This window comes from Canis aureus, chromosome 27 (assembly GCF_053574225.1).
Source record: "Canis aureus isolate CA01 chromosome 27, VMU_Caureus_v.1.0, whole genome shotgun sequence".
Taxonomy (NCBI): domain Eukaryota; kingdom Metazoa; phylum Chordata; class Mammalia; order Carnivora; family Canidae; genus Canis; species Canis aureus.
This window is the reverse complement of record NC_135637.1, coordinates 34740515-34765199: the sequence shown is the minus strand read 5'-3', so window position 1 is coordinate 34765199 and position 24685 is coordinate 34740515. Positions and strand designations below refer to the sequence as shown.

At 47.2% G+C, this 24685-nt stretch overlaps 1 protein-coding gene across 10 annotated transcripts in view; it reads left to right on the top strand.

The window, feature by feature from the left end:
* Positions 1 to 20530, top strand: part of ZNF74 (zinc finger protein 74) — a 49362-nt gene extending 28832 nt beyond the window's left edge. Inside the window, exons 1-7 of one of the 10 annotated variants that reach the window (XM_077874652.1) lie at positions 4486 to 5016; positions 5366 to 5451; positions 6876 to 6909; positions 12874 to 13000; positions 13422 to 13520; positions 14665 to 14759; positions 14942 to 20530. In XM_077874652.1, coding sequence (XP_077730778.1) covers positions 6877 to 6909; positions 12874 to 13000; positions 13422 to 13520; positions 14665 to 14759; positions 14942 to 16306 — 1719 coding nt within the window. In that variant the 5' untranslated portion in view covers positions 4486 to 5016; positions 5366 to 5451; position 6876 and the 3' untranslated portion in view covers positions 16307 to 20530. Of the gene's footprint in view, positions 1 to 4485; positions 5452 to 6875; positions 7200 to 12873; positions 13001 to 13421; positions 13521 to 14664; positions 14760 to 14941 lie in introns of those variants that run through there. The other 9 variants (XM_077874645.1, XM_077874646.1, XM_077874654.1 and 6 more) reach the window with 9 other exon arrangements.
* The last annotated feature ends 4155 nt before the right edge of the window (positions 20531 to 24685 follow it).

The following is a 24685-nucleotide window of genomic DNA, read 5'->3' as shown; positions in this document are numbered from 1 at the left end:
TCACAGGGATCCCTGGGTGGCTCAATGGTTTAGCACCTGCCTTTGGCCCAGGGTGCGGTCCTGGAGTCCTGGGATCGAGTCCCGCTTCGGGTTCCTGGCATGGAGCCTGCTTCTCCCTCCTCCTGTGTCTCTGCCTCTCTCTCTCTCTCTCATAAATAAATAAATCTTTAAAAAAAATAAAAAATAAAGTCTTTCACAGGGGCAGCCCCAGTGGCCCAGCGGTTTAGCACCACAGCGGTTTAGCACCACCTTCGGCCCGGGGTGTGATCCTGGAGACCCGAGATCCAGTCCCACATCAGGCTGCCTGCATGGAGCCTAGTTCTCCCTCTGCCTGTGTCTCTGCCTCTCTCTTTCTCTCTGTGTCTGTCATGAATAAAGAAATAAAATCTTTTTAAAAAATAAAGTGTTTCGCAGAAGATTATCATGGCAATGCAGAAGTTCAAAGAAGAGTTCTAGCAAACCTGATGGATTGACGAGATTCTTATTTCTCAGCAAGATCAAAGCTTTGCAAAATGTTATTCAAAGATCTGGATCCAAGACTGTGATTGTAGGAGAGATCTTTCAGCTCTTGAGGAAAGTTACTTAAGTGTTCTGGATAGCAGTGACCAATCTATGCCATAAACCTCACTAGCTCTGCCAATTGTTTGCTAGGTTTATTTGGTTGTAATTTGAAAATCTCCACATTGGATTTGGAGTGATTATACTGCTGTAGAAACTCCTCGATGTAGGCTGGCAGATCCTGCTTTGATCAGATTCTGTAACTGTGGCAGGTTTCTGGGCAGTTTATTATTGTTTCTGTTAGACATGTTGGCTGCTGAGTGGCTCCTCAGAAAGCAGTCTTAAGAAGCACCACACCACCAGCAACCACCAACAGCCAAAATACAGGATTTTTATTCCATTTTACAAATGGAATATGTTAAAATGTGTTATAGATTGTGTACACGCCCAAAATTCATATGTTGAGGTCCTAATGCCTGGTATGTGAGAATGTGACCTTACTTAGAGATAAAGTCTTTGCAGAGGCATTCGAATTCAAATGAGGCCTTTAGGGGCTCCTGGGTGGCTCAGTTGGTTAAGCATCCAACTCTTGGTTTTAGTTCAGTCATGATCTTAGGATCATGGGCTCAAGCCCCATGTTGGGCTCCCTGTTCAATGGGGAGACATTGTAGATTCTCTTTCTCTCCCTCTTCCTCTCTCAAATACATAAATAAAAATAAAATAAATAAATAAATTAAAATATAATGAGGTCTTTAGAGTGGGCCCTAATCCAATATTACTAGCGTTTTTATAGGAAGGGGAAATTTGGAGGCAGACACACACACACACACACAGGAAGAATGCCATGTGAAGATGAAGGCAGGAATTGGAGTGATGCTTCTATAAGCCAAGAAATAAGAAAGATTGAAGCAAACCACCAGAAGCTATGGGAGAATCATAGAACAGATTCTTCCTCATAATCCTCAGAAGGACCAGCCCTGCTGACACCTGGATCTCAGATTTCTAGTCTCCAGAACATCAAGGCAATACATTTCTGTTGTTTAAACCACTTAGTTTGGGCAGCCCTGGTGGCTCAGTGGTTTAGTGCCGCCTTCAGCCCAGGGCATGATCCTGAAGATCCAAGATTGAGTCCCATGTCGGGCTCCTTGCATGGAGCCTGCTTCTCCCTCTACCTGTGTCTGTGCCTCTCTCTCTTTCTATGTCTCTCATGAATAAATAAATGAAATCTTTAAAAAAAATTTTTTTGGTATTTTGCAGCTCTGGGAAACTAATACAACATTTATTTGGCTTATTTTGTTGAATAAATAAATTTTTCTAACATTCCTTAACTTTATTTTCAAATGCAGTAGAGATAGATATAATTCACATAAGCAAAAACCCTTTAGATTCCCAGTAATTTTAAGAGTGTAAAGGGCTCCTAAGACCAAAAAGTTGAAGAGGTATTGTGTTGGACCATGATCACATTGTCCCACAAATCTCAGATGATTTGTTCTGTGTTTTTTTTTTTTAATCCCCACTTCATTTTCTTACTGTATTTCAGTTAGGATAATTTCTACTGGCCCATTTTCATCAATGAATTTTTCAATTGGTTCTTTTTAAAGATCCATTCCTCGGATGAGCTTCCTCATCCACTTACTTGTTTGACCTGTCTTTTCTTGTAAATTATTTCACATAATTTTGATAGTTTTGTCAAACTCTTAGCTAATTCCTTCATATGAGTCTTCTGTGGGTTTCTTCACATAAACTTTTTTTTCTCAACTATGGGTCATTCTCTTCTGGTTTTTTGCATGTCTAGTAATATTTTATTTTATTTTTTTTTAATTTTTTATTTATTTATTTATGATAGCCACACACAGAGAGAGAGGCAGAGACACAGGCAGAAGGAGAGGCAGAGACACAGGCAGAGGGAGAAGCAGGCTCCATGCACCGGGAGCCCGACGTGGGATTCGATCCCGGGTCTCCAGGATCGCGCCCTGGGCCAAAGGCAGGCGCCAAACCGCTGCGCCACCCAGGGATCCCCTAATATTTTAATTTATAGTTGCCATTGTGGATGATCCTGTGAAAGGATTTTGGATTCTGTTATCTTCCTTTAAAGAGTGTTGAGTTTCATTCAGGCAGGCAGTTAAATTGTTCACAATGATCCTCTGAGATCTTGGTTTTAGGCTTTTTTTTTGTTTTGTTTTTAAGGAAGGTCTGTTTTAGTTTTGCCCTTAGTCCTAGAACACAGCCCTTAACATTGGGCTATATCTTTACCACTAAGACCTGCATCTTCTGGGATTCCAATGGAAAGCTCCAGGTATTTAATAAATCCATTGGTGAGAGTTAAATACCAAACTGTTGAGATCTCCACTCAGCTTTTTAGCCTTCCAAATGATGCTTAGAGGAAAACATCCTTGAAGTCATATGCAGTGTAGTAGTCACTCAAGAATTTAAGGGGAATTTTAAAAATATTTTATTTATTTATTTATTTATTTATTTATTTATTTATTTATTCATGAGAGACACAGAGAGAGAGAAAGAGGCAGAGACACAGGCAGAGGGAAAAGCAGGCTCCATGCAGGGAGCCCGATGTGGAATTCAGGACCAGGACCAGGACCATGCCCTGGGCCAAAGGCAGGTGCCCAACCACTGAGCCACCCAGGGATCCCCAGTATTCAAGGGGAATTTTTATGCAGATTTTTAGGCTTACCCTTATTTGACTATCTCCAAGTTCCTGGATTTTTGCTCTCAATTTAGAATCTTTCCAGAAGTCCTCAAACTCTGGCCTCTGTATCATCAGCCCATTATCTGCTTGAGATCCATTCCTCTATGCAAGTTTATAACTATTCTTGGCAAGAGGACTAGTGGGATACAAGCTACCTGTACAGGTACTTGGAAAAGGAATTTAGGTTATAACACCAAACATTAATGTAATAAGACATTATTAATGTTTAATGTGTTTTGGTCTTTAAAATATTCCTATTATTTTAAGTGCTTTTAATTTTTTATTGAGGTATAATTGATGTACTTTATATTAGTTTCAGGCATATAACATAGTAAGTTGACATTTGTACACACTGTGGGCTTTTTACTTTTTTTTTTAATTTATTTATTCATAGAGACACACACAGAGAGAGAGGCAGAGACACAGGCAGAGGGAGAAGCAGACTCCACGCAGGGAGCCCAATGTGGGACCCGATCAAGGGTCTCCAGGATCACACCCCAGGCTGCAGGCGGCGCCAAACCACCGCGCCACCAGGGCTGCCCGGCTTTTTACTTTTAAAATGGTATATGTACCCATATTTTGCTGTAACTTCATATGGCCCTGCTAATCAGCCCTCAGGATTTTACATGGATGACCCTAAGAAGTCAGAAAGTAACTTAGGACATCTCCTTAAATACGTGAGAGTCTTACACTACCTATTGTCAATTAAATGCTTTTCACAGCTCAAGAATTATAAAGCAGTAACTGTACCCTCCCATCCACATCCTTATTTTAGTCTGGACACATCATTGTAGCTACTGTCTTGTTACTTTTCAGGACTGGTAGGTAGAGATACGAGTGGACAGGGCACTCAATATAGAATCTCTGGAATTGCACTGATTTACATACAGTCACACAACCAGAACTATGAGACCCACAGTGACATAAATATGTACACTGGGGCATAGATTCACAAAAATGCACACACTGATAAGCACTGTGGGTACACACAGACACACTGGTGACACACCGAGGAACATATACAGCAAACGCTGACCCACATAAACACACACTCACCGAAACACAAGCGCCTTCTGCAGCAATAGGGGCAAGGGAGATTGGGGCGGGGCCAGAGTGTTAGGCCGCTGTGCCGGGAACTACATTTCCCAGAAGGCTGTGCCATAAGCTCGTATGCTTGGCGCAAGGGCAGCTCTGGGACCCCAACGCCCTCTGGGAAATGGAGTCCGCGCCAGCGAAACGCAAAGGCTACCGGAAGTTGTAGTTCGCGTCCGATGCGCGCAGGCGCACTTTCCGGCGGCGGTCGCCGGGTTGCTCCTTTGTGGCAGTCGGTCGGCTTTTGTGGGAGGCCGGTCCGCTTGGTCGCGCATCTGTGCCACCGTCGGCCGGTCTGTCCGTCCACCGCGGGGCCTGTCTGCCGGCCGCGCTCTGCGCCAGCTGGCTCCGGACGGCTGAGCCCGAGCCCAGCGGTGCTCCCGGCCCGCAGTGTCCCGGGAGGAGTGTGCCGGGCTGCGCGGGGCGCGGGTGATGGGGCGTGAGCGCAGGCTGGGGTGTGGGGCGCTTGCGGAGCCTGCCTGACCCCGACCTTGGGGGCGGGGAGCGGCGCAGGGGGCTCCGCGGGCGTGACCGTGACCGTGCAGCCGGGAGTGCGGGGGCCTCGCCCCGGGGCCCCCCTGCAGGCTGCCCCTGAGCCCCAGCAGCAGGACCCGCGCCCCTGGGCCTGGCCTGGGGCCCGGGAGGCTGCAGAGCCTTGCACGGCCGGGGGAACGCTGCCGAGGGCGCCATGGAGACCCCTGCCCCGAAGCCCCGGGAGACAGGTACAGTTGGCTCGTCTAGTCACTGGGTCTGTGGACCTGGCTCGAGGAGGCGGACACTCAGGTCGGGCTAGTGTCCCAGAAGCACTTGGCAGAGTCGGGCCTCCTGCCTCTCACCGTGCACACCCGTTCGTTTCCAGTTCTCAAGCATGCTGAAGAGGAAGACAAACAAGGGCAGTGTTCTTCCTCCAGATTGTGCCGATATTGGGGCTCGCTCCCCACCCCACCCGCGGGGGCGGTTCCTGAGTCCTCTCCGAGCCTGCCCGGTGCTAGGGGTGGAGTGGGCTTCAGCTCAGCCCTGCACCGGGGGCTATGGGCAGAGCAGCCCCTTTGACTCATTTCTCCTCCCCAGCTCGGTCCTCTCAGGAGCCTGCCCTTACCCTCAAAAAGAATCCAGAGGATAAATTGGATCAGGGTCTCCTGGAAGCCAGGTCCGAGGTGAGTGGTTGTCTTTTCTTCCTTCTGAATATCTCGTTCTTAATGAAGAGGGTTCGCACTTTTCCCCTGCCTGGAATCTTCACCCAAAGGGTCCCCCCCTCCCCCACTCCCAGTCTGGGGGGCCGTTCTCCCTTCCTGGGGACGCTCTGGGCAGGGGAACAGCTCCGGCTGGAGAGAGTCCAGGTGTGCCCTTGAAGTGTCTCTTCTCCCCTGATTCAGCTCATTTGGTGAGTCATTTGCCCAGGACCTGTTTGCCCAGCACCATACCAGGAGCTCTGAGGACTGATTTTAGTGGATCCCGAGCAAGTAGATGACACCTCATATGAGATCACTTCAGTCACCTCCACATGCAGACTTAGGGCATGGTCCTCACCTGGGGGAGTTTTCTGGGATGGAATCAGGCAGGGGAGTGCAAAACAGCTGAAAGAAGGCTGCATGGTAGCTCCAGGGTAAGAGTGTTGGGAGGGGGTTGCATCCCTGTGTGCCTTTTCCTCTGGGAGGGGCCCCTGGAATGAGACTGTCAAGGAAAAACCTGGAGTTTTAGAGGATCTGGGAGCTCAGCAAGGAATTGGCATGGGGCCACTTGTGCAGCTAAAGTGGGCCCCAAATCCCCCCTTTCACAGACTTATTTCTTATCTTACTCAACCACCTAAACCACCCTCATCCCTCACAGTATTTGAAAGAGTACAGTTGATAAGAGAGTACAGTAGTGAAAAAGTCTGGAGCGTTGAGGGTCCTTTGATTCTTTCAGGATTTTGTGATTGTGTTAGCCTCCCACTTGAAAGGAATCTGATTACAGAAAAATAGAAATAACTCTAAAACACATCCTGAGATGTGCCTAGCTACTGTCATGTGTTAGAATGCTCTGTCATTCTAGAACACGCTCAAGAGACTATTGATAGTCAAATGTAGTACGTGATCTTTGACAGGTCATAGATCCAAAAAAATTGAAAAAACCCTCAATCAAAGGCAGTTTGGGACAATTGAGGAAATTTGAAAATGGATTTATCTTAGATCACATAGCATCAACATTACATTTCTTGGGTGTGATGATACCACTGTGATTGGGTAGGAGAATATACTTAGAACGTACAAGGTGAAGCCCATAGGGTGAGATGTTGTGATGTCTGCAACTTACCCACAGATGGTTCAGCAAGAAGTGCATGTGTGCGCTTGTGAGTGATTACCTCAGGGTAGTACCCTTCTTGTGCATAGGTGTTATTCCTAAAATATCAACTTCTTAGAGCCTTGAGTAACTGGTCCTCCTCTTCTCAGTACTCTTCTTGCCTGGCAGCCCCACTCAGACTCACAGTCAAGTGTTTTGCTCTCCTGAGACATCCTGCACGATCTGGTCTGACTTCCCCACTAGTTTCATTACCACACATTGGCATTTGATCCCCTGGGGTTTGTTTCCTATCTTACAGAATGAAGATGCATGGGACATGGACTTCTCTCAGTGTAAATAGCCACCAGACAGCCTGTGCAAGGCTCAGGTCCTACCCTGCCCTTACCTGTCGACACCCCCACACGGAAGACATGTGGCCTCTGACAGCCCCCTTTCTCCAGCACCACATTCTGATATCTCTGGAGCTTTGTTTCTGCCCATGTTTTTCATTTCCCCTGCTAATGCCATGATCATTATGTGTTATTCCTGCATGCCTCAGCTATGGGCATGTTCTCAGCATGTGTCATCATCCCCACCTTGTCTTCCTGAAATCCAGTGGCTTTTTTGGATCACATTTACTGAGGTATAATTTATATACAGTAAAGTTCTCCAATTTTAAATAGAGGATTTGATGAGTTTGTGTAACCAGTTGTGTAACCAGCACCACAATCATAACCTAAAATGTTTCCATCACCCAAAAAGTTCCCTTCATGCCCCTTTGCAGCAGTCCTCTCCCCACCCCCACCCCTTGGCAACCACAATTTTGCCTTCTTAAGAATTTCATATGGAAATATATAGTATATATAGTCTTTAGTTTCTTTTTTTAAAAGATTTTATTTTTAAGTAATCTACACTTAATGTAGGGCTTAAACCTCACCTTGATTAAGAGTCGCTTGCTTTACTAACTGAACCAGCCAGGTGCCCCACATAGTCTTTGGTTTCTAATTTCAGTTAGCATAGTGCTTTTGAGTTCTTTATGTGAATCAGTAATTTGTTCTTTATTGTTGCTGAGTAATATACCATTTGTATTAGTTTACAAGGGCTGCCATAACAGTGCTACAGATGGCTTAAACAGCAAAAGTTTATTGTCTCAATTCAGGAAGTTCAAGATCAAGATGTCAGCAGGGTTGGTTTCTTCTGAGGCCTCTCTTCTTGCGTTGTGAAGATACCTTTTCTCAGTGTCTTCACATGGTCTTTCTCTGTACGTATTTGATTCAAAGTTTTCTTTTTTTATAAGGACATCACTCCTGTTGGATGATGGCTCATCAAAATGATCTAATTTTTCCTTCATTATCTCTTTAAGGATCCTATCTCCAAGCATGCTTTTCTGAGGTACTGGGGCAAAGGCTTCAACCTATGAATTTGGAGGGGTCACAACTCAGCCCCAAACACCATCATATGGGCATTTATAATTTGTTCATCCATCCATCAGCTGAGAGATATTAGGTTGTTTCCAGGTTTGGGCTATTACAAGTAAACTTGCTCTAAATGTTTGAATACAAGTATAGACATGTGTTTTATTTTATTTTTTATTTTTTAAGATTATTTATTTATGAGAGACACGCAGAGAGAGAGGGGCAGAGACACAGGCAGAGGAAGAAGCAGGCTTCATGCAGGGAGCCCGATGTGAGACTTGATCCCGGGACTCCAGGATCACGCCCTCTGCCGAAGGCAGGTGCTAAACTGCTGAGCCACTCAGGGATCCCCTAGACTTGTGTTTTAATTTCTCCCGAATATATATCTAAGTGGAATTGTTGAGTCAGATAGTAAATGTTTATTTAATTATCGATCTTATCATTTCCAAGAGCCATCTTTGGTTTCATTGATTTTTCTCTATTGCTTTTCTGTCTTGTTCCATTTATTTAAGGTTCTTATTATTTCCTTCCTTTACTTATTTTGGTTTCTTAAAGTTGAAACAGATATTGATTTGGCACCTTTCTTCTTTTCTCATATAGCATCCAATGCTATACATTTCCCTCTAAACACTGCCTTAGCTACATCCCCGATTTTATGTTGTATTTTCATTTTTTCAGTTCAAAATAGATCCAGTTTCTGTTGTGATTTCTTCTTCAACCATGTGTTATTTAGGAATGTTTTTGATTTCCAAATATTTGGAGGATTTTTTCCAGATATCTTTCTTCCTTTTTTTTTTTAAAGATTTACTTATTTATTCATGAGACTCAGAGAGACAGAGGCAGAGACATAGGCAGAGGGAGAAGCAGGCTCCTCACAGGGAGCCTAATACGAGACTGGATCCCAGATCCCGGGAATCATGCCCTGAGCCGAAGGCAGATGCTCAACCGCTGAGCCACCAACCCAGGTGTCCCTCCAGATATCTATTAGAGATTTCTAATTTAATTCTGTTGTAGTTGAAGAAGGAACTTTATATAATTTGAATTTTTTCAGATTTACTAAGATTTATTTTATTGCCCAGAATGTGGTTTATCTTGGTAAATGTTCTGTATGCACTTGAAAAGAATATGTCTTCTGCTTTTGTCAACTATAGTATTCTGTGAATGTCAATTAAGTCCAGTAGAATGATGTGTTAATCAATTGTTCTGTATCCTTACATATTTTCTGTTTTTGAGTTCTAGCAATTATTGAGAGAGATTACTGTTAAAATTACCAAGTATAATCGTGGATTTGTCTGTTTTTCTTTTCAGTCCTATCAAGTTTTTGCCTTATGTGTTTTGAAACTCTATTAGTAGATACATTTATAGTTAAGATTGTTGTGAGTTCTTAAGGAATTGCTGTTGTGATAATGACCATTATGTAATCATGTAATGATGATTATATAACATCTCTCTTGGTCTCTGATGATCTCCTTTGCTCCAAAATCTGCTTTGTCTAATATTAATATAGCCACTGCAGCTTTCTTTTGATTAGTATTTGCAGAGTATATCTTTTCCCATTCTTCCACTTTTAGTTTACCTTTGTCTTTATTTTTAAAATGGGTTTCTATAGCTAACGTATGGTTGGGTCTTAATTTTTAAATTCAACTTGACAATCTCTTATTTTCAGTCAGAGTGTTAAGACCATTCACATTTGGGCAGCCCCAGTGGCACAGCATCTGCCTTTGGTTCGGGTCCTTGAGATCAGGGTCTTGGGATCAAGCCCTGCATTGGGCTCCCTGCTCAGTGGGGAGCCTGCTTCTCCCTCTTCCTCTGCCCTTCCCCACCACTCACTCATGCTCTCTCACATTCTCTCTCTCTCTCTCAATAAATAAAATCTTAAAAAAATAAACAACCCAAAACCTTACAGGTAAATGCAAGATGTTTTTTGCATCCTCCCCCCCCTCCCTCCCCATCCTCGTCTCCCTCCTCTCCTGCCCCCCTCAGTGTGTGACAATTTCAGAGGACGGTGACTAACAGCAAACACCATTGGACACCTGCCATCTGCCAGGCCCTTGGATGAGGGCTTCCTACATACTAACTCATTAATCCTCACTGTGATGCAATGACACCAGTGCTATTGGCAACAAGAGAACAGAGCCCCCCTCCCCTGCACAACTCACATAGCTAGTAAGGGTGGGAGTAGGGGGCCCACCCAGGCTACTGAGCTTGGAGCCTGTGCCCTTACGCACCAGAGAATGGAGCTAGATGTACATATGAGTATTTGTAAACTGCACACGGGACTGTGTCACATCACACCAGGCCTGGTTGCCCTCGGCCTGCTCTTGTACTCACTGCCGTGCTCTTAAAAGCTCCCCACATTACTCCACCGCATTCGTTTGCAATGCTGCACAGTATCCTGGTGTATGTCATCCCTACTGATGGGCATTCAGGACATTTCTGGTGTTTACTCAGCCTCTCTAGACTGGATAGGAATCTCATAGTGGACTTTTGAGGCACAGGGAACATACACTCTCAACTTTACTAGAGATAGTAGAATAGGTTTTGCTTTCCAGAATGGATGTCCCCCTTACACCTGTCCAGCGATGTAAGACCATCTCATTTCCTCATAGACCAGCCCACACTTGGTATTTCCAGGCTTTACATATTTTGCCTCTCTGCTGCATGTGAAATGGTATCTTTCTGCTTTATTTCTCATTTCTGGATGTCTAGTGTGACTGTCTCCTCATGTGCTGCTGCTGCTTTTTTTTTTTTTTTTTTTAAAGATTTCATCTATTCATTCATGAGAGACACAGAGAGAGAGAGGGGGGCAGAAACACAGGCAGAGGGAGAAGCAGGCTCCATGCAGGGAGTCCAATGTGGAATTCGATCCCAGGATTCTAGGACCACGCCCTGGGCCGAAGGCAGGCACCAAACCACTGAGCCATCCAGGGATCCCTCCTCCTGTGCTTCTTAATCATTTGCCAGTCTTCTGTGAATTGTCTGCTTCTACCCTATGCCCATTTTTTTTTTCTTTCTTCTTAGCAATTTATCAGTGCTACGTGTAGAAAATGTAAACATTCATGGAGCAAATGTAAATCTTCTCCTCCTGGCTTCTGAGTTTGCTGTCATGCCGTCCAGGAACTTACAGAGTTGTCTCCCAGAAGCCTCCACATGTAGATCCTTGCACCTGGAGTTGCGTTTTGTGTATGGTATAAAGATGGGCTTTATCTTTCCTACTGTTTTATGTTGGCTGAGCTCCGACTGCCATAACAGAATACCACTGACTTGGCAGCTTGAACAACAGAAATTGATTTTCTAACAGTTCCAGAGGTGAGAAGTCTGAGATCAGGGTGTCAGCAGGGTCCAGTTTCTGCGTCTTTTTGTCTGGCTCTCACAGTGCCCTCAGGCCTCCTTTCCTCAGAATGCATGATGGAAAGAGAGAGCTCTTCTGTCCCCTTCTTGGGAGGCTTGTCAGATCTGGGCCCACTTTTATGACCCAACATAACCTCAGTTACCTCCTATAGACCTGTCTCCAAATACAATCACGTTGGAAAGGAGGGCTTCCACATAGGAATTTCAGGGGGACAGAGTTCACTCTGCAGCAGCTTTGAGAACAATCTAAAAGTATAAGCCGGGACCCCTGGGTGGCTCAGTTGTTAAGCATCTGCCTTTGGCTCAGGTCATGATCCCAGAGTCCTGGGATCAAGCCCCACATCCAGCTCCCTGCTCAGCGGGTATCCTGCTTCTCCCTCTGCCTCTGCCATTTCCGTCACTTGTACTCTCTGGTTCTCTGTCAAATAAATAAATAAAATCTTAGGAAAAAAAGAAAGAAAAGAAAGGTATAAGCCACTTTTAGAGCTGAAGGTCAAAGCTCTTGTGACCCCAAAGGATGTCCCCACTCTTCCCAACCTCCTGGTAGGCACAAGGCCTCTCAGGGTTTGAAATTCCACACCCCCGTGCCTGACCATGGATGCTGATGCAAATCCAAGATTTCCAGAGAAATCCGGTGACCTCTGGGAGCTTGGCCACATGCCAGTCACTCCCAGCAAATACGAAGTGGGAGCCAGGCCTCCTCCACTTGGCTTTTTCTTTGTTCTTATATCTAATGTAATGCCCTGTCTACCATTTACACCAGGGTTCCATGGCGCCCAGATCTTTGAAGAGACAACCACCCTTGCCACCTTAGGTCAGCACTCAGATGGGCTTTGAGAGGTTATTTGCTGGCAAGGGGGATCCACAGTGGGATTGGAGGGTAAAGAGCGAAGGGAACATTGGGGGTGGCAGCCTGGAGGCTCCAGAGTGGGTGAGCAGCCCAGATCAGCAGAAGAGCCTAGAGGGGTTCTAGAGGAGGAGTGTGTGCAAGTGTCAGTGACCAGCGTTGGGGAGGGTGGGAGCAGGGGTCCAGTGGGAAGGGATGGTGTGGGAAGCAAGCAGAAAGAACACAGAGTGGCTCCCTTGGTCGACTGCTGACAGAACTTGCTGATAAGTACAGAGTTTCCTTCCTTAGGGTGTAATAATGGCTTCCTGTCCAGAGTAGGATCCTTTCACGATGGTGTTTGGTGTTTCTGGGTTCTTTGTACTCTTCTTTCAAGTTCTTAAATTTGACATTCTTAATGCTGGAAGCATAGCATCTTACCCAAAACTCAAGGAGACTCCAGCCCATGGAGGCACCTGGATCCAGGCTGGCCAGTTAGCTTGGCCATCCCAGTCCAGAAGGCCAGAGTCTGCATGGTGATGCCCAGCCCAGGCGTGGTGTGTATGACAGATGGCACCCATAGCACAACTTCCATACACGGGAGAAGGTCACCTGAGGCTAACCCTTCATTCCTGAGGTCCTCAGTCGACATGTGGCTCCCTTGGAACCACGAACACAGTCTGAATCACTCCCATCCTGGGCGAATGAGAATGTGCATGTCATTCCAGGAATCGGTGACTTTCAAGGATGTGGCTGTGGACTTTACCCAGGAGGAGTGGGGCCAGCTAGACTCCCCTCAGAGGGCCTTGTACCGTGACGTGATGTTGGAGAACTACCAGAACCTTCTTGCCCTGGGTAAGACAGCTCCCGGAAGCTTGGTGTGTAGTCTGGGCATTCTGCCGTAGTATAGCTATTACCAAGCCTCCCTTCGGTGCCAGTCCCTGCAGGACGTGGGAGATGTGGCCGCTGTGCTCCGGTTAGGGCTGGGCAGTGCATAGTAACTACTACCAGCATCCTTGCCTGGAGGTGGGGCTGGTCCTGAGGTGGGACCAGAAGAAAGGGAGGGGGTGGACAGGGGCCTGGGAGCCCAGCCTGCCCTGGAGCTTTCCAAGGGAGAAAGACCCCATGGGGTCCTCAGCGTGTGCCCTTTAGTTTGGGTTCTACATGTAAGACCCGCATCCCCGGGTATGGCACACACCTCTCAGTGCTGGCCCGGACAGCCCTGCCCCGAGAAGCCACAGCACACAGAACCACACACACCACTTCCCCCTGCAAGCAGGGCCCCCTGTCTGCAAGCCAGATGTGATCTCCCACCTGGAACGAGGCGAGGAGCCGTGGTGGATGCCCGGAGAAGTTCCTGGAGGGGCTTGTTCAGGTGAGTGGGGCACACAGTGGAAGGATATGCAGACTCCTGCCTCCCAGGACCACTCCCCGACCCCCACCCCCACGTGGTCCCGCTTCCCTTCCTTCCTTCAATGCCCACATTGAGCAGCGACTATGCATGGGGACCTGTGCTGGGAATATAGGGGTGAGCAAACCAGGCAAAGACATCTGCCTTCAACTGCCGGGAGACAGCAGTCATGTCCGCACCTCATGGGAACTAGTGGCACCTGTTGGATGCAAGGGGGTATGGAGTATGTGTGGAACTGGGGTCCAGGGCCTCCCTCACCGAGAAGAGAGCAGCATCAGCCTGGGGGTGCGGAGAGATGGGGATCATAGTTTGCAGAGGTGGCTCCCAGGCAGATGGTCCTCCTGAGATGCAAAGCTGATAAGAGATGGATTTAGCTTTTAAAGATATGTACAGGGGCCTGGGCAGCTAAGTCGGTTAAGCCTCCGCCTTTGGCTCAGGTCATGATCCCAGGGTCCTAAGATCCAGCCCCATGTCAGGCTCTCTGCTCCTTGAGGAGTCTGCTTCTCCCACTCCTTCTGCTTGTGCTTTCTCTCTCTCTCTCTCTCTCTCTCTCTCTCTCTCAAATAAATAAATCTTTAAAAAATAAAAAGATGTGTATATGTCTCAGGGCCAGAGCATACATTTACAGTTGTAAGTTGTAAGCCTTCTAAAGCAAAAACCAGAGAGGCGGTATGGGGGCACTCTTCCCTTCTGGCATCACAGAGAATTTGCCTGTAATTCTCATTTCTGGGCTTGTGCTTACCCTGTGTTCACACCTGGCCCCCACCCGGTTCCCACACAGCGGTCTTTCAGTCGATGTTTCAATAAGTGAATCATGTCCAACTGGCAGACCCCATGACCCTGCTCCGTCCCTCACCCCCTGGCTCTGTCTGGAGTTCCGTCTCCCCCACCTCCGCCTGGTGGGCTCGTAGCCTGTCTCACCAGGGATGCCTGCCCCTGGGCTCCGCCCCTCAGGCCTTCTAGCGCTCTGGCTGTTGGCCTGCCCTCTTCTTTCTGTGCTTGTCCGAACCCCCCCCACCCCCCACCCTCCACCCCCTGTCAGACCTCAGTTTGGGTTCTGCCACACCTCCACCTGCTTATGGAAGATTGCATTTCCTCTTCCTTATAGGAGGGGAGCCCGGGCCTGGGGTGGAGGACAAGTGGTGTCAACAGCAGGGTGTTTACAAGGAAGAGCCATGCCAGGAGCCGATCACCAAGCCACTGGTGAGGTCCAACATCCACAGCCCCCCTCTGGGTGATGGGAGGGCCCGCGAGGGCCCATGGGCTGCTGTGCCCAGGGATGAAGCTGTGCTCCAGAGGCCAGCACCGGGCAGCTGTGGGGGTGGCAGGGCCACAAGGCATCTGAGAAGGATTTACCCCCTGGGTGCACCCTCTTCACCCCCCAGAACATTCCTGCAGAAGGAGACCCTCCTGACGGGCCTACAGAGAGTTTCCGGCCTGGTGAGGTGGTCCTTAAGCCACGGAGAGGCCAGGGGAGAGGCCTGGCCAGGAACGGCGACCGCAGCGAACACCCTCCGACAAGCGGGCGGCGGTGCGTGGCCGCCGGGGAAGGCCTCTTCGCGTGTGCCGAGTGTGGGAAAGCCTTCGGGCAGAGCTCGGCTCTGACCCTGCACCGGCGGTGGCACGCCCGGGAGAAGGCCTACAAGTGCCACGAGTGCGGCAAGGCCTTCACCTGGAGCACCAACCTCCTGGAGCACCAGCGCATCCACACCGGGGAGAAGCCCTTCTTCTGCGGCGAATGCGGGAAGGCCTTCAGCTGCCACTCGTCCCTGAACGTGCACCACCGCATCCACACAGGCGAGCGGCCCTACAAGTGCAGCGCCTGCGAGAAGGCCTTCAGCTGCAGCTCGCTGCTCAACATGCACCTGCGCGTGCACACGGGCGAGAAGCCCTACCAGTGCGGCGCGTGCGGCAAAGCCTTCAACCAGAGGACGCACCTGACGCGCCACCAGCGCATCCACACTGGCGAGAAGCCCTACCAGTGTGGCGCGTGCGGCAAGGCCTTCACCTGCCACTCGTCCCTGACCGTGCACGAGAAGATCCACAACGGGGACAAGCCGTTCAAGTGCGGCGAGTGCGGGAAGGCCTTCAGCAGCCGCTCACGCCTCACCCTGCACCAGCGCATCCACACGGGCGAGAAGCCCTTCAAGTGCTCCGAGTGCGGCAAGGCCTTCAGCTGCCACTCCTACCTCGTCGTGCACCAGCGCATCCACAGCGGCGAGAAGCCCTTCAAGTGCAACGAGTGTGGGAAAGCCTTCAGCTCCCACTCCTACCTCATCGTGCACCAGCGCATCCACACGGGCGAGAAGCCCTTTGACTGCAGCCGCTGCTGGAAGGCCTTCAGCTGCCACTCGTCCCTCATCGTGCACCAGCGCATCCACACCGGGGAGAAGCCCTACAAATGTGGTGAATGCGGCAAAGCCTTTAGCCAGAATCACTGTCTCATCAAACATCAGAAGATCCACTCTGGGGAGAAGTCATTCAGATGTAACGAGTGCGGGGAAATGTTTGGCTGGAGCACTCACCTCACTGAACACCAGAGAAGACACAGCGAGGAGAAGCCCTTTGCCATCCAGTTCAATAAGCACTTACTGAGCACCTACTACATGCCTGGCGGCCTGCTGGGTGCAGGGGGCGCGGGCGTGAGTGGCGTGGACCCCATCGATCCCCTGGACGTGGCAAAGCTCCTGTGTGTGGTGCAGCCCTCCTCCGGCAGGACTTCCCCCCTGGGCAGCAAGCCTGGAAATTAGCGCTGCGTGCTCACCATCAGCCTCGTTCCTTCCATAGAAAGCCTGACAGCTCGGATACATACAGCCCGCCCATGCCTCTGGATTAGAGACCGGCCCTGTGCCCACACCCCATGCGCAGGGACAGCTCTCTCAGAGGTCATCACTGTCCCGGGAAGCACTATGCGTTAGGCGAGAAGAGTCAAGGGCCTTTTGAGGTTGTCCTGTCATCCTGTTTTCTTTAACGGGTTTGCAGGTCACTGACATGGGGAATAGATCTTTCCTACAGACAGAAAGAAGGTACGTCGATCGTTGTGTCCTTGGACGGTGGGCTCCTGGCATGGTTTCGATCAGGAATTTCCTTTGTATGCTGTTAAGTTTAGAATGATAATAATAAAAACAAACAAGAATCATGAACAGTTTACTTCTAAGTGAACACTAGTATATTCCAGGAGGGGAGAAGGATCTTGAATGGTGGGGGTTTAGGGAAAGGCAGATTTCCTGGACTCACCCCACTGAAGCAGTACTACCGCAAAGTCATCCAGTAGTGACAGCACCTCCGTCTCAGAAGTGTGGCCTGGCATCGGCGTAGCCGGGTCCTGACACGCCAGCATCGAGCCTGGCCACCTGCTCGGCGTCCATCCAGGTGTGGTGTTGGGATAGACGTGTCTAGGAAGCGCACCTTCGTCCTGCAGGGCCTCCCTCTGCTCCAGTGAGCTCAGCACACTGGCTCAGCCCTGCGGGAGGAGCTCGTCCATGGGACCTGCCCCTGTGCTCCCTGCAGAGGTGGGTAGTGTTCACCTGGAATTAATGTTCCTTCCACTTGGTCCTAAGCAAGTCTAAGCTGCTTTCTCAGTGACGATACTTTACATTTATACAGAGAGCTATAGTTTATGAAATGATTTTTAGTATACTTTTTAAATTATGGCAGCAAAATCACCACATTTCGGGAAATGTGAAATTAAGGAAAAAGGCCCCCATAATTCCTAGTAAACTGCATTTCGCACTTTGATACATTACCTTCTGCTGGTTTCAAAGTGGATTTTTACATTACCGCAAACATAGTGTATATATCTTTTTAACCTCCCCCACCCCCCACCTAGCTGCATAGCAGAATTTTTTTCCCAAGTAACTGAACTGTCTGGAGTTATACTTCCCAATGGAAGCAGAGTATTCTATTGGATGTTCTTTTGTTGGATATTGAAGTTATTTCCATGTTTTTATTATAGATCACTTCACCATTATAAACCATTCTTCATAGAGCATATTTTGGCATTATACTTCTTTAGCATTTTCTTAGATTCTGAAAAGTGAAAATTTTGAGATAAAGGAAATGAACAGCTTCAGGAATCATTTTCGTATGGTTTTGGTGGCGTGCAAAGTAATACCATTTCATATGAAGCAATCAGTCAGCAATAGTGGTCAGCTGGGAACGTCTCTGCACGGCACCTCCCCGAGACGGGGGACTCCCTGCTCGAAGCTGCCTGTCCAGACAGCCTTCGTTCAGGGCACAGTAACAACACAGCGATGCTCCTGGGCATCTGCAACTCCACTGCGTTCCTCCAGAGTGTGTGCAAGCCAGCCTCCCATTACACGGTCCCCAGGGCCACATCATGGCAGTCGTGGGGCCTTCTGTGCCAAATAGGAAAAGTCCTGTTTTACAGCTGCTTTTGTAAAAGGACAAATACAATCTGGGCTTAGGTCATTATTTTCATACTCAATTTTCGTCTTATTTCAAAAGAACTTAAAACATCTCTGTGGGGCTCTGGACACCGTGCCTGCTGTCAACCCTGTGGTGCTTCTATGTACTCAGCTGAGTGGCACCTTATTATCACTTTACTTTGCACCTTCAGTAACTAATGAGGATGAATATTGAACAACTTTTGATTCTTGGTCTTTTGTCCTGAAAATGATTTGAATATACCCTCTTCCCTCTTATCATTGGAGATTTGATATTTTTCTTTAATTTACATACAAACTTTTTTTCATGATTATACAAACAATATGTATATACTGAAGGAATCTGGAAAAAATTTTAAAAATCATAAGAATGCAAGGACCCTTCAGTATCAGTTCATAGGCCACTGCCAGAGGTGCACTTATGTCGAGGTCTTTTTTCTGTGCACATATATTATGCCTTTGCTTTTAAGCAAAACTAGATTCATACTTTTCTGTCTTTTCCCATAAATGGGAAATGTTTTATGATGAGTGTTTTCCACATTACAAAATATTTTTCAAAAACATTATTGATGGCTGTGTTTTACCAGTGTCATGATTGAACTGTTCCTTTATTGTAATTCTCGAACAGAAACCCATTCTGCCCTTCGATCATTTCCTCAGAATAAATTCTGAGAAGTAGAATTCACAGGCAGAGTTCACAGACACTACATAGCTGTTTCTAGGTCAAACCCAGCACGACATTCTTCATTCTCCCACATGAGCTCCAAGAGCACCCCTTTCCCTGCACACTTGCACACACTTGGCATCATCTCCACTTTTTATATTTACCATTTTCATACATCAAGAGTATTATTGGTTTGTATTTTTTGACCTTTTTCTTCTCTTCATATAAATTGTCTATTCCATTCTTTGTTCTTCATACACACAGTGCCTTGGCACATACATTTTTACCTTTGTTACCACATTTTTAATGAACAGAGATGTTCAAATTCTGTGTAACTTGGTCTTTTTGGTTTGTTTATTTATATTTTTTCTTGGCCCTTAGCCCCTTCTTTAAATCCTTTTTTGGGGGATCCCTGGGTGGCTCAGCGGTTTGGCGCCTGCCTTTGGCCCAGGGCATGATCCTGGAGTCCTGGGATTGAGTCCCACGTCGGGCTCCCAGCATGGAGCCTGCTTCTCCCTCTGCCTGCATCTCTGCCTCTCTATGTCTATCATGAATAAATAAATAAATCTTTAAAAAAATAAAAAAAATAAATAAATCCTTTTTTGGTTCCATATTTTGCATTGAACTCTTATATCCATCTGTTTGGGATGTAACTTCCAAGGTCCCTGCATCAGTCTAGAATGGCATTCCTCACTGTTCTTAGACCTCTTTTCTGTTTGTAGCTTCATAATTCACTTTATATGTAGTAGGACCAGGACAGTACTTTTTGTGTGTTTTTTTTTTTTTTTTTTAAGATTTTGTTTATTTGTTCCTAGAGACACAGAGCGAGAGAGAGAGACAGAGACACAGGCAGAGGGAGAAGCAGGCTCCATACAGGAAGCCCGATGCGGGACTCAATCCCGGGTCTCCAGGATCACACCCCAGGCTGCAGGCGGCGCTAAACCACTGCGCCACCGGGGCTGCCCTCTGTGGGTTTTTTAAAAGGTTTTTTAAAAATCTAATTATTCCAGATAACCCAAGATTATTCTTCTCAGAGTTTAACCTCTTTTTGCACCTGCATATCTCATTGGGGTTTGACTAGAACTGACTAGTGTGTGAAGAATTCCTATAGTTCTATACAATATTCAATCTTCTCATCCAAGTACCAGTCATTCAAATCTGTCTCTAACCATCAGAAAAGCTGTATAGTTTTCTTCATAGATGTTCTTACATATATGTTCAGTACGTATGTTTATTAACTTCATTCTAATTTTGTGGGGTTTCTAAGTCAAGTCTTTCTGTTTTATATAGGACAACTGTTGATTGTATATATCTTTTTGTATATTTATTTTATATCTAGCAACTTCATTGAATTATTTTAGGTCTCTAACATTTTATTGGGCTTTCTAGGTAAACTCATATAACTTGGAAATAAAAAGCTTGCCACTCCTTTTCATACAGAAAGCCTTTTATTTTGTTTCTTTTAAAAACCTACATTGGCTAGCACTTCTAAAGCAGCACTCAGTGTTGGTGGCAGTGGTCATCAGTGGCAGACTCTATTTGAAGTGGGAGGCCATTATGTCACCCCAAAACACTTTGGCCTCTAAAGACTCTGTTACAGCTGGGGTGACCACATGGCCCAATTCTGAACAATAAGGCTCAAGTGGAAATCTGCCAGAGTTTTGGGGAAGTCTTTGTTTTGTATTCCTTCCCTGTCCCCTTCTTCCTACTTGGAACTTGGATGCAATGCCTAGAGGTATAGTAGCCATCTTGCACCATGAGACAATTGAGAACAAAAGTCACATGTGGAGTGGAAAAATAGAAGGATCCTAGGCCTTAGATGAAATTCTTGAGCAACTGTTTCAGCCACCAACATTCAACTTTCTGAGTTCTTGTTGTGTAAGAAAATAAACAGTTTAAGTCCATTTGTCATTCCTCACAGTTGTTTCATTCCTCACTGGCACAGCATGTGGGTCTTTCTCTGGACTTGAAGGGAGACAGATCTACTATTTCACTCTTAGGTGAGATGCCGCTGTTGGCCATGACTGCTTGTTTACCAGGTTAATGAACCGTCTTTATAGACCTAGTTTGCTAAGACTTCAAAAAATCAGGGCTGGATGCTGATTTTTACCTTCTTGGCACACCTCAGAATGATCATATACCATAATATACATTGTTATGGAGATAAAATTGGATTTATTAAAAGATTTTTTAACATATCTTCTCTGCTAAAATAAACTCTTACTAAAATAAGCTTTATTCACCAAGAGTGTATTAACATTTACTACACGTGAATTGACTTCTCTAGGGCTTGAGGTGCAACAAGCAGAATTGTTCAACAGTGAGCCCAGGATTTCATTCAGGTTTTGCCTGACAGTGAACAACCTCTGATGGGAATTCTCCTGCACTCAGCAGGGAGAGTTGCCCCAAATTCCGCTCCTCTCTCAGCTGCTAGGCACCACTGCTGGGATCGTTCTCCTGCTTGCTAAAAAAAAAAAAAAAAAAAAAAAAAAGATGAAGGATGAAGCATGGCCTGAACAAGCACCGTGTGTGTGCGTGCGCGCGTGCACGTGAGCTTGCTTCAGTCAACCTCTATTTATGAAAATGCACAACCGGCCAGATTTGGCACCTGGGCCACAGCCTGCCAACTCCTCCTCTCGCATGGCTTACGGTTGGAGGTAGAGATGGAAAAGTATGGCAGATAAAATGGAATGGGGACCCACAGATGCTGAAGAAGGAAGGTTCTCGACACAGATGCCTAGCATTATTTCTCAGAGGAAAACTTATAGTCTCTAAGGCCTCAGAGCTCCCGTTGCTGAGTCAGTGACCACTCTTAATGAGGCCCCAAGCAGCCTGAGCCATTGAAAATGCCCCAAGTCCGGGCCTTCTCATCCCATGGCACCAAACCGTCCAACCAAGCAAAGGCCTCAATTAAAATCTTTTTTTTAAAAAGGTGCATTCATGTTGTTATAAAAACCATCACCACAGGGGATCCCTGGGTGGCTCAGCAGTTTAGCGCCCGCCTTCGGCCCAGTGTGTGATCCTGGAGTCCCGGGATCGAGTCCCACGTCGGGCTCCCTGCATGGAGCCTGCTTCTCCCTCTCCCTCTTCCTGTGTCTCTGTGTCTGTCATGAATAAATAAATAAAATCTTAAAAAAAAAATCACCACAATGGCTCCAGAACGTTTTCATTTTGTAAAATTGAACCTCTGCACCCATTAAACACTAACTCCGCATTCCCTGCTGCCCCCAGCCTCTGGCAACCTCTATTCTTTCTAGCTCTATGAATTTGCCCGGTTTGTGCCTGGCTTCTCTCATTCTGCATGATGTCTTCGAGGTTCATCCACATTGTAGCCTGAGTCAGAGTTTCCTTCCTTTTTATGATTGAGCACATCCACTTTTGAAGGGACACAGCGCTCCATTACCTGATGTCTGTGGGGTAACCACTCCTGGGCCTGCAGAACCTCGAGGGGAGACTCAGTTGACACTTCTACATAGAACAGGGAGGGGGCAATGGGATATCATCCCACATAAGGGTCAGGGCCCTGTGTCTCAGTGAAATACTCACACATCAACTGGTCCCCACTACACCCATGTAGATCGGGGTCTGGCCAATGTCTCAAGCTATCCAGCACCCACATGATGCAAATGCTACCATTCAGCCTCCTGGTTTTTCTCACCTAGCTATGTCTACTCTGGGGAATAATCTGGGCCTGGGACACTGCATGCCCTTGGGGGGACCCCATCTAGCAACACCAGAGCTTGCTGGACTCTACCTGGCTTATTTGGGCTCTTCACGCTATTGCCACAATCAACCACTAGATGGCACCATCGTTCCATTTCCACCTCCTTTTCAGCCCCTTGCAGGGTTGAAACTGGTCCCAGTGGCTGTTCTAAATTCACTAGGGAGTCCACTTGACAGAAGGCAGCATGTGTACGAGGAATGCCCATTTTTTTAAAAGATATTATTTATTTATTCACGAGAGACAGAGAGGGAGAGGCTGCGACAGAGGGAGAAGCAGGCTCCATGCAGGGAGCCCTATGTGGGAGTTGATCCGAGGTCTCCAGGATCACGCCCTGGGCTGCAGGCGGCGCTAAACCGCTGAGCCACAAAGGCTACCCGGGAATGCCCCTTGTTAGTTAGGCCTCTTGAATGAATACCCCATGCTCAAACCTCACCTCTCCGAATGCATCTCAGACCATTAATAAAAAGCCATGAGAAGCGACCAAGGTGTCCTTCAGTGGGTGAATAGATTAAGCAAACTGTGGTACTTCCAGACAATGGAATATGATTGAGTACTCAATTTTTAAAAAGATTTTTAAAAATTTATTAATGAGAGACAGAGAGAGAGAGAGAGGCAGAGACACAGGCAGAGGGAGAAGCAGGCCCCATGCAGGGAGCCCGACGTGCGACTCGATCCCGGGTCTCCAGGATCAGGCCCTGGGCTGAAAGGCGGCGCTAAACGATTGAGCCCCCCAAGCTGCCCAATTCAGAACTAAATTTTTCTAAAAAGCTATTGAGAAACAAGGAAGCTTAAATGCATTTTACGAAGTGAAATAGGCCAACGTGAAAAGGCTACATACTATATAACTACAGGACATTCTGGAAAAGGCGAAACTATGGAGACAGTCAAAAGACCTCAGCGTTGCCAGGGGTGCGGGGGAGGGAGAATGAAAAGCTGGAGCAGAGAGGATTTTGAGGGCGGTGGAAAATACTCTGTATGATACCGTCATGGCAAATACGTGTCATTATACATTTGTCCACACCCGTAGAATGTGCAACATCAAGAGTGAGCCTTGGGGGCGCCAGAGTGGCACAATCGGTTAAATGTCCAGCTCAGCGTCTGACTCTCGGTTTCAGCTCAGGTCGTGATCCCAGGGCTCAGCGGGGTCGGCTCGAGATTCTCCCTCTCCCCTCCCCTCCCCTCCTCTCGCGCTCCCTCTCTCTCTAAAATAAGTAAACAAATCTTAAAAAAAAAAAAAAAACGAGAGTGAGCTCTAATGTAAACTGTGGTCTCTGGGTGATAAGACTTGTCAGCGTAGGTCTATCATGTGACAGATGCCCCGCTCAGTGGGGGATGGCGACAGGGGGGAAGGCCGGGGGCGGGGCCGGGGAAATATGGGAACTCTCTGTACCTTCTGCTCATTTCGCTGTGGACCTAAAACTGCTCTAAAAACTAAAGTCTGGGGATCCCTGGGTGGCTCAGCGGTTGAGCGCCTGCCTTCGGCCCAGGGCGTGATCCTGGGGTCCCGGGATCGAGTCCCGCGTTGGGCTCACTGCATGGAGCCTGCTTCTCCCTCTGCCTGTGTCTCTCATGAATAAATAAATAAAATCTTTTTTAAAAATATAAATACATAAAAAAGAAAGTCTATTTTTAAAAGAAAGCAAATCAAGATGGAAAGGAAAAACCTCTGAAAAAATTGACCAAGAAAATATGAGCTTTAATCTATGATGGCATAAAGAAAACTGAACGACTAAGTTTGTGCTTTGTCCTTCAGTGTTTTTTTATTTATTTTTTATTATTTTTTTAAAGACTTTATTTATTTATTCATGAGAGACACACAGAGAGAGAGAGAGGCAGAGACACAGGCAGAGGGAGAAGCAGGCTCCATGCAGGGACCTGGACGCGGGACTTGATCCCAGGTCCCCAGGATCACTCCCTTGGCGGAAGGAAGGTGCCAAACAACTGAGCCACCCCGGCTGCCCAGTGTTGTTTTTTTTTTTTTAAGATTTATTTATTTATTTATTCATGAGAGACACAGAGAGAGATCGGGTGGGGGGGTGCAGAGACATGGGACTCGAACCAGGGTCTCCAGGATCCCGCCCTGGGCTGAAGGCGGCGCTAAACCGCTGGGCCATTGGGGCTGCCCTGTCCTTCAGTTAAACCACGTTCTACCACTTAGCCCTGACCTTGGTCTTGGAAGGCCAAAATGCTGAACATCTGACTCGACATAATTTCTGATGTCCTGGAATTCCTGACTGAATGAGGGTTCCGTGACTGTAAAAAAAAATTCTCCTTAAATCTAATCAGCTGACTTCTGTCAATAATACTCTGAGGCAAATGAATTGGCTTTTTTTTG